Source organism: Aythya ferina (genome assembly GCF_964211825.1).
Source record: "Aythya ferina genome assembly, chromosome: Z".
NCBI classification, from domain to species: Eukaryota; Metazoa; Chordata; class Aves; order Anseriformes; family Anatidae; genus Aythya; species Aythya ferina.
The window spans coordinates 42,369,375-42,381,789 of record NC_140299.1 but is presented as its reverse complement, the minus strand read 5'-3'; the positions used below and the strand labels follow the sequence as shown (position 1 = coordinate 42,381,789).

General features: G+C 37.6%; 1 protein-coding gene across 10 annotated transcripts in view; it reads left to right on the top strand.

Moving 5' to 3' along the window:
• The window catches only part of FRMD3 (FERM domain containing 3), a 159,747-nt gene that overhangs the window by 87,255 nt on the left and 60,077 nt on the right, over positions 1 to 12,415 (top strand). For 6 of the 10 annotated variants that reach the window (XM_084505471.1, XM_084505464.1, XM_084505468.1 and 3 more), the window contains 2 exons: positions 9,980 to 10,077; positions 11,299 to 11,422. The exons of 3 other annotated variants lie outside the window; for them this stretch is intronic. In XM_084505471.1, coding sequence (XP_084361597.1) covers positions 9,980 to 10,077; positions 11,299 to 11,422 — 222 coding nt within the window. Of the gene's footprint in view, positions 1 to 2,555; positions 2,636 to 9,979; positions 10,078 to 11,298; positions 11,423 to 12,415 lie in introns of those variants that run through there. One more of the 10 variants, XM_084505469.1, reaches the window with a different exon arrangement.

Sequence of the window (12,415 nt, the reverse complement as noted above, 5' to 3'; positions counted from 1 at the left end):
ATGAGAATCTGAAGAAGTGTTTACATAGCAGCCAGGAATGCCTTGGGCAAAGCATCAGGCCATACACTTGCCTGTCACTGCATTTAGTTCCACTGTTCAGGATGTGTGAGAACACTGTCAGTCACATTATACCATTCCAGCTGCTTACTTTCATCTTCTCTTGTTTTAATTAATGATCACTTCTATAGCTGTACTTTTGAAATAAAACCAATGCTTGCCCCTGGATATTAAAGCACTTGGAGATACAGCATTGCTGAATCAGAAGTTCTGTGAACTCAGACACTATGGATAACTAAAGAATTCAGGACAAATTTTCATCATTTTTCTGGAGACCTAGGCTCTGTGTGGTCCTTGATCACTGTGTTCTCTAGAGTTGGGTAATGTTATAATTTCAATCCAAAAGTTAACTTCATTAGCCACAGGGAGTGTTGCCTTGAGCGGTCTTGTATCTCTAATAACAAACTGTGTGAAACCTGACCTGTTGACAAACCTGTCAACCTGTCTTACTGCACTTGAATGTTTAACTTTCTTAACTTACCCCTTTAATTTGTGTTAACATGGATTTGAATTGTCCGTCCTTGATTTTGGAAATACTGTTTCCTCAAAGGGGCAGTGAGGCCACAACTATTTGAAACCACTTTGAGGAAGACTAAAGCCACACTTTTCCTGTAAGAATCAAACTATTCAGGTAGTTTTCCCAAGTATTTTAAAAATTGTGATGAGAAAGTGGCAAGGATTTAACATATTTGGCTCAAATGAGTGGGCCTCTGAATTTAATTCAGGAGCACCGTGGGGTCAGCAGGTTACAACACAAACAGTGAATACAAAATTTTTGAATGGTTTGTGTAATATTTTAAACAGAGAGAAGCACTCAGCTGTAGTGAGAAGAGTGGAGGTCTTCTGTACTGTGGGCATCTCTGAAGGTTTGACTTCTGCCTTCTGCCTGGAGAATGTTGGTCTTTTCTGAGTGGTGCATCTGTGGCTTTCTGTCTCAGATTATCTGATAGTCTTATTGGTGTTATGAAGTCAGAGCAAAGTTCTTCAGCTTTGGAAATCAGCATTTAACTGTTTTCACTGAGCTCCCTTAATGAAAGGAATAACACCTAGCTTTAAGTAAGCGACAGCATCATAACAAGCAGGTCGGCACATCTCTTGTTCTCTGCCACACTTACATGTAAAATACAACTTCAGTCTCTTTTCTCATTAAATCAGCATCTGGTTTCAGCCTGTTTTCTAGTTGACACTCCACAGGGCTGGGGTAGAGACCTTGAATACATATGCATATACTTTCTTTATTGCTGCTAATTTTGCTCTTCTCCTTACTTCCATTTATTTCATCTTTTACTGCAGTTGGTACATTGCAGTTCTTTTTTTTTCTTTGCACAGAGGATGATAAGTCTGGGTCAGAAGAGCATTTTTTTCTTTAGCCATATGTTCAGAATCACTTACAGAAAACCTAACACAATATTCCAGGGTTCACTGTAATGGTTAAAATTATTCTGGCTCAACAGGCAAAGACGTAAAGTTGCCATAAAAGGAACTACAGAGGCCATTCAAATCCACTGTATGCACAGCATCCCAACACCCTCTGTGCAAGGCACAGATGTTTTTGCTCTGTGCCTCTCTTCACTATTCTTTGATCAGAGGTCAGAGCCCTGGGAGGGTCCACAGCTGTGAAAGCATGAGATGCTGCACGTGAACAGAATAGGAACAGCTGAGGGATTATGAGCAGATGGATCCAATGACCCATCACACTCAGGCACAGATTTTTACTGCTTACTTCTTTTCAGTGTTCTTGTTTAGGCAATAAATAAATCAGTGTTTGTTCTTTTTATGTAATAAAGCAGCCCAAGGCCTCATGCCTTCTTGTCTCTAAATCCCTACGTTATACTGTGTAAGTATAATTAAAATGAGAAAATATGAAGTCATTTGAGGTCCCAAAGGAATGATGCTACAGATAATACTGTATCAACAGTAATCCGTGATTATTGTAGAAAAAATCTGAGAACTAGAAGTGGGCATGGGTGAGTAACTGGTAGAATTAACCAAAGATGGATTATTTCATCTAGCTGTCATCATGCATTTTTTTCCTAATCCATGTTTCCTAATCCAAGAAGCAGTTCTTCAATCACTAGACTGTCATAAAACAGTGTAATAGGTACTTTGGTACAAGAAAAACAGATGAAAAGTGCTTAACTGGAAATCATATGAAATGACAAAGACGGGGGATATAAACATGGCAAATTAAAGAGCCCTGAGTGAGCTAGCCTGGTCAAGCAAGAACAAACAGTACAGCTGCATACAGGGTTTGAGTACCCTGTGCAAACAGCTGTATTCAATGCTGCTTCACACTGGAAGAGCTCGTGGTTTTCCCTCCAGACTGAGGAGCTAGTTGGGGCCAGTAGTCTTCCATTAGATTGCTAATGCTTCAGTATTGAGCCATTTAGTCTTGCAGTAAGTTCATCCTTCCAAAGATGAGCTAATATTGGGTAGAGCTGTGTTGCTGAACCCTATTCCAGATAATAATTTAGGAATACCTCTACCTCCTTTGGTGCCCTTGTCAGCTCTTCTGAAGACATGTGTTGGTAGCTATTCTGATGCTGCTGCAAGCCCACTTTCTTTTGACTTTACAGAGGTAATTAGCAGTTGTCAAGCGAGTTTATAGTTTTAATAGTATCAGATTCACAATCAAGTATAATACCATAGGACATAAAAATCAGTGAGAGTTGTTAATAAGAGTACTTAGTACTTGCAGGCTTGCATCTAGCATTCAAGGTGGCAAAAATAAATTTTTAAAAAATATAGGAGGATGTTTTGGTGAAGCTTGCGCATGTGCATGAAGGAGAGATGAGAGGTTCATAGTACCTCTTGTGTCTCAGTGGGGAAGGCAGGAGAGCTGAGAACATGCAGTTCTGTTTTGAAGCCTGCAGAGAACGAACTATTCCTGTGCTGTGTTGAGGCTTTTATGTATCTGGTTTTCAAAACAATGCTGCAGCCTGTCCCTTACTATTTCTTTGCCTTCTTTATTCATTATTTAATTAATTATTGTGTAGCAGTAACTTTTGTCCCATGTAGCCAATGCTATCAAGCAGCTGGCTAGTACAGCAGTGTTTCACCCTTTTTCCTTTTCCCACGGAAAGACCGTGCATAGTAATGCAGATGCTGACCATCTCTGAAGACAGGACAAGCCAATGTATTGCTAGATCCAGGTGGCAGTCACCATTTTGACAACAGAAATGAAAGGTTAGAGATTACTGCAAAGCTGTTATTCAAGTCACGTTCCCATGATGTTCCCATGCCCACCCCAGGCAGAAAATGGACTATTTCTTTCTGAGGGAATAACTTCATTTTATAATAAGCAAAATGCTGCTGGTTCATACTTTTCTGATGATTTTTACCATCCAGGAATTGCACAGGTTCAGTATGGGGTTATGGCATGCTGCTGCGCTCTTTTTTTTTTTTTTTGAGATTTTAGCATTAGAACAACTTTCTGCAAAGCATACAAAAGGCATTTGTCCTTTCTACAGATGCTTGTTAATACAAAAAACAGTCATGCAGTTACCCAAATATGGTAACAAAGTATATCCTGCTCTTTTTTTTTCTTTTAATATTTGTGGGTGGATCATACATTTGGCCTTTTCTGAGTAAGAGAAATAGATTGTTTTTTCTTGTGTTTGAACAAAGGTTGTGTTTTGAAGTCACGATGTCTATGTCCATAGCTTTTGATTCTTCTTATTTGGCTTATGACTGATTAGGTGAATTATAGGGGTAACTGCTATACTAACATCACTGTGGCATACTTATTAATGTGTGTGTCTTACAAAAGTTTTGAGGGGTTTAAGCCACTGCAGTGTGAATAAAACTTCAGTGTTTTTCACTAAAGTTAAGTTTCTAGAATTGTTCTATTAGGAATTTTAACAATTTAATTCCTACCTATTCATTTCAGTATTTTTTTCTGGATCTGTTACTCATGAATCTGTCTAATCCTTCATTTTTTGGACTTGATAGTACTATTTTGACTTGATAGACTCTTGTGGCACTTAGAAAGTACATTACACAGTAGGTAGTGGACTTTCACTGTCTTAAGCAATCCCTTGATTGCACTGACTTTTCCCAGCTCTGGTGTTGCAGGACTGGGCAAGTAGCAGTTCTTGATTCACCTTTCCCAGTGTCTTTGTGATTTTGTAAGACTCAGTCCTACTCTGTCACTATCTCTCCTTGCAAGGCAAGCTCTATTAGTTCTATCCTCTTGCTTTTTTTAGTTGTTCTCTTTATCAAGCTCAGCCGTATCCTCTGTAGGATGCAGGGGCTAGAGTCTAGGTATAACATTTAAGATGTGGTTACTTCAAGGATGTTTTTTTTTTTTTTTTTTTTAGATTTTAGAGACCTGTTTGTGGTAATTCCAAGGGCTAGCTGTCAATAGCATGTAGAGTGATGACTTTCTTTAGCATATAAGATAACAAAAAAATCACAAATATTTGTGAGTAGACAAGATTTTTATTTTAAAGAGAACATATTTTTTTCTGTTAATCTTGCTATCTAGGTGGCAGTGTAAAGCAAAGAACAGATGTTCTCTTAGTTGTAGTATTAGGTACTGGCATGTAGCAATTAGTGCTTAGGTTAGATTCATAGACCTTGGCAGGAAACTAGAGCTCCTGCAGTGTAACTGATTCTGTCAACTGTAGAATCTGTAACTGTAAAATTAGTGTCCAGAAGAATGTTCATAAAGAGATCATAAATTCTTTTGGGAGATGAGGGCACCTAATCCACGAATACTGTAAACATGGGCATTTGCACTCTGCTGCTCTGCACCTGAGTATGTACTGTAGCATGGGAAAGAGCAGTACAGTCAAAGCCAGACACCATGCTGAGATAACAACTTTTTGAAACATTGCTGGATCTCTTAAGACAACTGTGTATGTTGGCTGGAAAGATTGTGGGAACTCTGGGAGAAATGCCTGCTACTGGAATAAAATGAGTGTAGTGACTTGAGCACAAGAAAAAAAAAACATAAAAACACCACTGTGTGGACTAACCACAGATTTTGATTATGGGAAAGCTTTATTTCCTCATTGAACAACTTAAAATAGGTCAAAATAGGCAGTTAAACAATTAGAAACATTGTTTCTGTGGGTCACAAATACTGCCTGAAAACAAGAGCTGATATTGCTGACCCTCCACCTGCTGAAAGGACTTGGCTAACTTAGAGTTGAGTCATCTGTATTGTAAACAGATAACAGATGGAAATGGGGTTATTTAGTGTTAGACAACTGTGAATGTAAATGCTAGAAGCATACGTTTGCTGCCTTGTTGCTAAGCCAGAGTACTTAGACAGGGCTGTAAATCAGGCTATAAAGTTGTGCTAGGGCTTAGAAGAAACACAGCAGTGGTGGAAGGGCACAAAAAGCAGTAAACCAGATCTGAATCTATCGCTTATTTCTGTTAAGCATAGGCAAGTTTAAGTACATACATAAACCTTATTGAAGTCAGTAATCAGGTGCACATTCATAGGTATTTTGATGATCTAGGACATAAATTACTTTAGGAGGATTATAGGAAGTGTCTGAGGTGGAAACAACAAGTTGCAAAGCTTACAACTTCAGTGTTCAGTCCCAAATGTATACATCTCTTTCATTTGAGAGAACTCCATAATGTCTAGGTTTTGTTCCAAGCTGCCCTAGTTGCTTTGCCTGAAGAAGATGAATGGTATCCCATGTAGCTTGGTGTGTGGGTGATCTCTGAAAAAAAGGCATTTAAACTCCAATTCTGGTTTGCTTGGCTATTCTTCTACCCTCCTTGTAAGTTCAAATGTTTCCCTTGTGTCCCAGCCAACAATTTCTCCAGGATCCACTGGGAACTGTGCTCTGTGCCTCTTTTTCCCTCTTAACTGCTGCCTTCTGTCTTAGAAATGGCTTTTTTTCCAGAACTGAAGTAATTCTCTGTAAGTACAATTTAGGACTGTTTGAACAAGGATTTTAAAGAAGTCAGAAAGGCCAAACATAGTTTTCTCTACCTGGATTTCAATGTTCAAATGCAGGCAGCAAATCAATAGCACAGGAAGTTAGTGACAGAAAGAATATATTTTAGTATTCTTATTTCAAGAATTATAAATGTAATAGGAAGGTATGTGAACAATTCAACATATCCCACCCCCAAAACAATTGTGAAACTTTGCAAAACCAGCCCTCTTTTATTTATGAGAAGAAAATAAACAGATCTTTCTCAGACTAGCAAGCACTAGGAAATATACATTTTAAAGAAAAATGAATAACATCTATGGCTCGCTTTTGTGACAGAAGCTGGCTGCATGATGGCTTGAGTTCACCTGAGTTATTTCAGGGCTACCATTGGAAAGAAATCAGCTGTGAGGCAGATGTTATTTTCTGTAAAGTTACATCTTATGTGCTGGTTTGGTTGTATGTCCTCTGCTTACTCTTATGTATTTGCTGTTAACATACCTCTCAGTAAAAGTTGAATATATGCTTCTGTTTTGACAATTTTTACAGGTAGAAAATATACCTTAGTTTGTTAGTGAGACAAAACAAGACAAGGAGAAAGGTGTTATATTAAACTTACAGGGAAGAAAAAAAAAGTCATAATGGAAAGTTTCAGCAACTTTTTAATTCTGATTTTTTTTGTAGTTGTTGTTTTGAACAGCTTACAAAAATGGTGATTTATTTGGGAGTGATGAATAATAACACCTTTTTATTAGTTCCATGTAACTGACAACAATGCATATATTGAAAATTTAGATTGAAATAGTAAGGATTACTTTTTATAGTAATGAAGCTAACTTTTGAGAGGTATATTTTTGATAAACTTTAGTACTTCAATATTGTGGACAGGCCTAAGCAAAAAATAATATAATAGCTGTATTTATTCCTATTTGATATACATGGGGAGAAAATTAAAAAAGAAAAAAAAAAAAAAAAGCATTTCTTATTTAAGATTGGCTCTCAGATCTAAATCTATCGAGACTATTCTGGATGCAGAAATGTTACAACGATATTGAGAATCTTTGATCCTGGCCAGCAACAAACTATTTTCTTAGAAATGCCACAAGTATGCATACTCCCACCCAAACACCCATGTTCATCTATATAGAATTTCAGTGGAATGCACAGAAATGTGTTTTTTGGTGTCATTCTGTGGGGTTTCTGTTGGTGCTGCTATTGTCTTTGATTCTAAGTGCCACTAATATCATAGTGACCCATCACAAACTCTTGTATTTAGTACTGTCCCTCTGTATTAAAAAAAAAAAAGGTTTTGAATTCTGTTAAATTCATATATGTGTGTTTTGGGGCTTATCGTCATAAAATAACACTCTATTTGAGGGAGAGGGAATCTCAGTTCAGGAATCTAACTTATGATTTATTGCTTTGCATTAAAGGGAGGGTTGGGGAGGGAGAGACAGAGAGACTAATTTTTGAATAGGTGCTTAGAGTCAGTTTGAGTCAGCTTTTTCCATTCTCCGTGGGCTGTGAAGATAATGGCCTGTAATAGATGGCACAGATTTGGCAGTATGGTGCACAGTCTTATTGCACAGGAATGAATTTCTTTTAAAGCTTATTTTTTCTTCTTATAAATAGCCATATACTCATAGAATGGTAACAGTTCATAGTGCTTGTTCTCATCCATACAGCTAGAGAGTTGCACCTGGTGTCATTCTGTGGGGTTTCTGTTGGTGCTGCTATTGCTCTGAGACATCAGATTCATAGTTCTCATCTCAGCCAGTTATCTGTACATCAGTCTGGGAGAAGTGGGCTAATATCTTTCTCCACAGTCATGTTTACTTTCAAATCTCTTTATAGTAGTTTTCAAACTCAGAAACAATCAATGTGCAGCATCTTAGGAGAACTGTTGACCTTACAGCTTGGCCAGCAAGATGTGCTGTGAAACCTTGGGATGCTCCTTTCATAGGTTGCTTTTTCAGCATTTTTTAAAAGGCGAAATGCAGTTTGTCCTCAACCTAATGGTCATTCTTCAGAGAACTGCAACCTAGTCTATCACCCTGGCAAAACTTAGCAGAGGTTTTAGGACTGGGGAGTGCTCATTTGTTTGAGTTCTGTGTGGTATCTGCATGAATATACTTTTTCAGTAGGCTGTCATAGAATCATTCAGGTTGGAAAACACCTCTAAGGTCACCTAGTCCAACCTTTAACCAGTACTGAAGTCTACCACTAAACCATGCTACAATGTTCTACACCTGCACTTTTCTTGAAGATCTCCAGAGATGGTAACTCAACCACTTACTTGGGCAGCCTATTCCAATGCCACACAACTCTTTCAAGAAATAAATTTCTCCTAATATCCAAGCTAATCCTCCTCTGGTGTAACTTAAGGCCATTTCCCCTTGTCTTATCACGTGGTGCCCAGGATAATACAACCTCTTTTAAGGTAATTGTAAAGTACAATAAGGTCTCCCCTGAGCCTTCTTTACCTGAAGCTACACAACTCCAGCTCCCTTAGCCACTCCTTATAAGACTTGTTCTTTAGACCCTTCACCAGCTTTGTTGCCCTTCTTTGGTGTGGTGTCATTGGAGACTAGGAATTTTTGCTGCTTCTCACTGTGGCCTTTAGTTCATCCCAGCGCAAATAAATTATTTTCTGGGAACTACACACACAGTAGCAGTACTAAATTATGGAAGTGAAATAAAGATGCGTTGCTGGCTGCTAATTGCAGGAAAAAAAAGCAGGTGTTTCCAGAAAAAAAAAAAAAAAAAAAAAAAAAAAGGCCTTGAAGACTAAGATAGTAAGATTCCTGTAGGAGTTTGTAATACTGTAATACAGTGAAGGGATGCTTTCACACTGAGAACAAGTTGCTTTTCTTTGTGGTACAAACTTGAAATGACACAAACTTGCATGTCATTTAGTAACAGTCTAAAGAAAGGAGGCAAACTTCACTTGTCCTTCAGATAATACTTCTGGTCTTGCTCAAATCTGCAACTCACTTTACACTTCAGATAAGCTACTTGGTACAGAAATTTATGGTACACACAGAACAAAACAACTTGGGCAAAATATGTCTGACATCAGCGTTATTGGTAAGGTACATTTTTATTGGCTACACTGTAGCTCAAGGTTGGACAGGACTCCCCGCATCAGGGAACATGTTGCAAGATTTACTGGAGCTGCTGAATCTGCTAAAACCCTCATGTTAGTTGACTTTATCAGGCTAAAGCAGTGCTCAAATGATGTCTCCTTGATGGGCAAGGCTGCTCTGTGGCCCAGCTGTACGCAGCAAGGTGGCTGGGAAAGGAGCTGTGGGTGCCTGACTGGGCCTCGTGCCAGACCGTGTCTGCTGTCCAGGCCTGCAGCACTGCTCTACAGGGTGGAAAGCAGAGGAGAAAGTGGTGGCCTCCTGGCTCTTCCTTTCCCCTTGGTATTGTGGCAGGAGGCAGATGGCAGCAGGAATGAGCCATTTCTTGTCTTTTCATCAGTTCTGCTCTGTGAGGAAAAGCTCAGAGAGGAAGGGAGCTGCTAGCTCCCTTCCTGGGCCCCACAGTGCTGCTGGGCCCAGGGAGTCTCTGCTGCCTCAAAATTTCACCTAGGGTTAAATAAAGACAGAGAAATAAATTGTTCCCACAGTGGTCACTATGCTATTTTGTCTACAGCGAGAGAGAAAGATTTTTTTCTTCTGTAAAACCATATTTAAGGAGAGAAGGTATGCTCAAGAAAAATAGAATTACTATAATTTATTTCACATTATTAATGAGCATTGTAATAGCTGTATGTTTCTAATCAAATACTCTCCATACTATCTCTTAGTGGGTTTTAGTTACTTCTGCTTCCATTGCTTCATTTTTCAAGAGAAAAGTCTTGTCTACAATTTTTTTTTTTCCCTTATGATTGCACATTACCATTTTCATGCCATTTAAGATGGCAAAAGAAAGATTCAGAATAGTTGAACAAATTGGTTCAGTTAAGTCTGTTAAGGAAAGATGCCACAAATTCCTTTCTTATTTTAATAATATTTCAGATACCTCTTATACCTACAAATAAAAAGGGACATATTCCATGGCCGTTTGCTGTGTTCTTTTTCTGATGCTGCCTACCTGGGTGCCTGTATTGTCCAAGGTAAGTAAAAGGAGCAGGTTTGTGAGAAATAATTCATAACTCTTAGAAGTGATCAGAATAAAGAGAAATGCAAAACTGGTGTGGGGATATAATGAACAATAATTGGTTTTAGTAGTACTGTTTCCCTACGTTGATAGGCAGTCTAAGGTTTTTAAACAATTTGGCTATTTAGCCAACTTAAAACAAACTGGAACTTAAACAAGCAAAAAAAAAAAAAAGCAAACAAATACCCCCCCCCAACTTGTTTTCTTAACATTTAATTGAAAAAATGTGGCATAAGTGTTAGATTCCAGTTAAAAAGAAAACAAAATTATATTCTTTCACTGTCCTGAATGTAAATATATATTCCAAATGAACTAAGTGGTAAAAAGTTCTGTTCAGTGACATTTCTTGTGGTAAAGATAACCTGTATGATGGTGAAATCCCTCACAAAAGTGGTAGACACAATTTGAGGATATAGACCTTTTTTCTCTTCTTCTTTCCCCCACCATTTCCTGAAGGCAAAATTGAGATAAGTATATTTATTACATTCAGGATGATATGCGTTCAGGAAAATAGTTAGCTAGATGTCCTATTAGGCACTTCATATGTGTGCAAGTCCCCTTTTTTCTGCCTTCAGATGAATGAAGCTCTTAATACATTATAAGGTTTGCTTATCCAAAACAAGATCAAGTCTAGACCTTATTAAAAGAGGCTTATCTAAAAAAAAAAAAAAAAAAAAAAAGAGAGAGACACCAAATGCCTCATTTGAGTATCTAACGGATCATCTCTTAGAAGAGGAACAAGATACTCTGGGATATCTTTAAATAATGGTACAGACTGTGTTTCTCTGCTGGAACTGAATTAAACCAGTCTGTGTCAGTGGGGATAAATTGCTGTAGAAAAGAGTCTGGAGTACATAATTTTAGTTCTGCCTGGTACCAGAATGATGAGTAGTGAAAGGGGGAAGGTTTCTTATGTTTGCTTTATAGACTGTGTTTTTGCCAAAGCAGATATTTTAAGATTGCTAATTATTTCTGCAATTAATAAAACATGAAATTTGCTTGAAACTCAGCGATTGAAGTTTCAGTTAACTACCAGTTCTTCAAAGTAGCATTTCTTCAGAGCTGCTGCATTCTTACTGACCCTGAATTACACTGTTTACTCTATATTTTTTTTCTTATTAACTAACATTACAATTGATTTTTTTTCCATTCTGATTTGTATCTTGGATCTATTTAGCTGAGCTTGGTGATTATGATCCTGATGAACACCCAGAGAATTACATCAGTGACTTCAAGATTTTTCCCAAGCAGTCACAAAAGCTTGAGAAGAAAATAGCTGAAATACATAAAAACGAGTGCAGGTAAATAAGAATGCTGCTTAGTAAATTCAGCTAAGGATTACTTTTATCTGTTTCTGCACAGCATGTGTTAACTTAGGAAGGTTTGTTCCTTTGATTATAACTTGTGCTCTAGCAACGTGCTGTCCAAGATGCTGTATTTGAAAATTCAGTTTCAGCTTAGTGGTTTTTCTTTTCTGGTTAACCTTCATTGATCACAGCTGATTCCTACATGTGTGCTGGTAAATTAGACTGTATTTGTTTGAAATGTAGGTCTGGTTAGTGTGAATATCTCATGAGTGCTGCTGAAGTAGATTAATGGAGTGACATCTTTCAGTTAGGGATCACAGTTATGTAGAAGACTGTTTTGCTGTGAAATTTCTTTATGTAATGCAATTACAGAATTCTTGGAAGATACTGAAACTGTAATTCAGTCATATCACAATTTGTTAAGAGTGGTGAATTGTACAGAAATGTGTTTAGATAAATCCTTTGGGAGACAAAGGAGATGAAAATCAAAACTATACGCGTTCTTTTTCTGAACCTATGCTTACAATCAAGTTACAAAAAGGAATGGATAGAGACAGATTAATTGCTCTTCAGCTTTCAAAGTTGAATGTATCCCTAAATATCGTTTTTCAGAAGAGAAGCACCAGTGCTTTGTGCAACTCTACCACCTTCAGGATTGTCAACGAATAGCATGCACAGTAGCAGAAAGAATTTTGATACCCCAGTCATTTTGCTTAGTAGAGGATAGTCCTTGGAGAACCAGGAGAGGAATAGGATATGAAGAAAATCAAATAAAAGCAGAAAGTTATTACATAAAGTAGAAGTTTTTTGGTTTTTGTTTTTAATTCAAAGATTATGAGGCTCTTTGCACTTCCTTAAAACACCTATGTATTGTTTTCATATTGCTAGATATACAAATGCTTTACTTACGTGAATATTACTTATACAAAAATAGGATTGTGAGTCACCAAAATCTCTTAAAAAACAAATGGAAAATTTCAGAGGAGT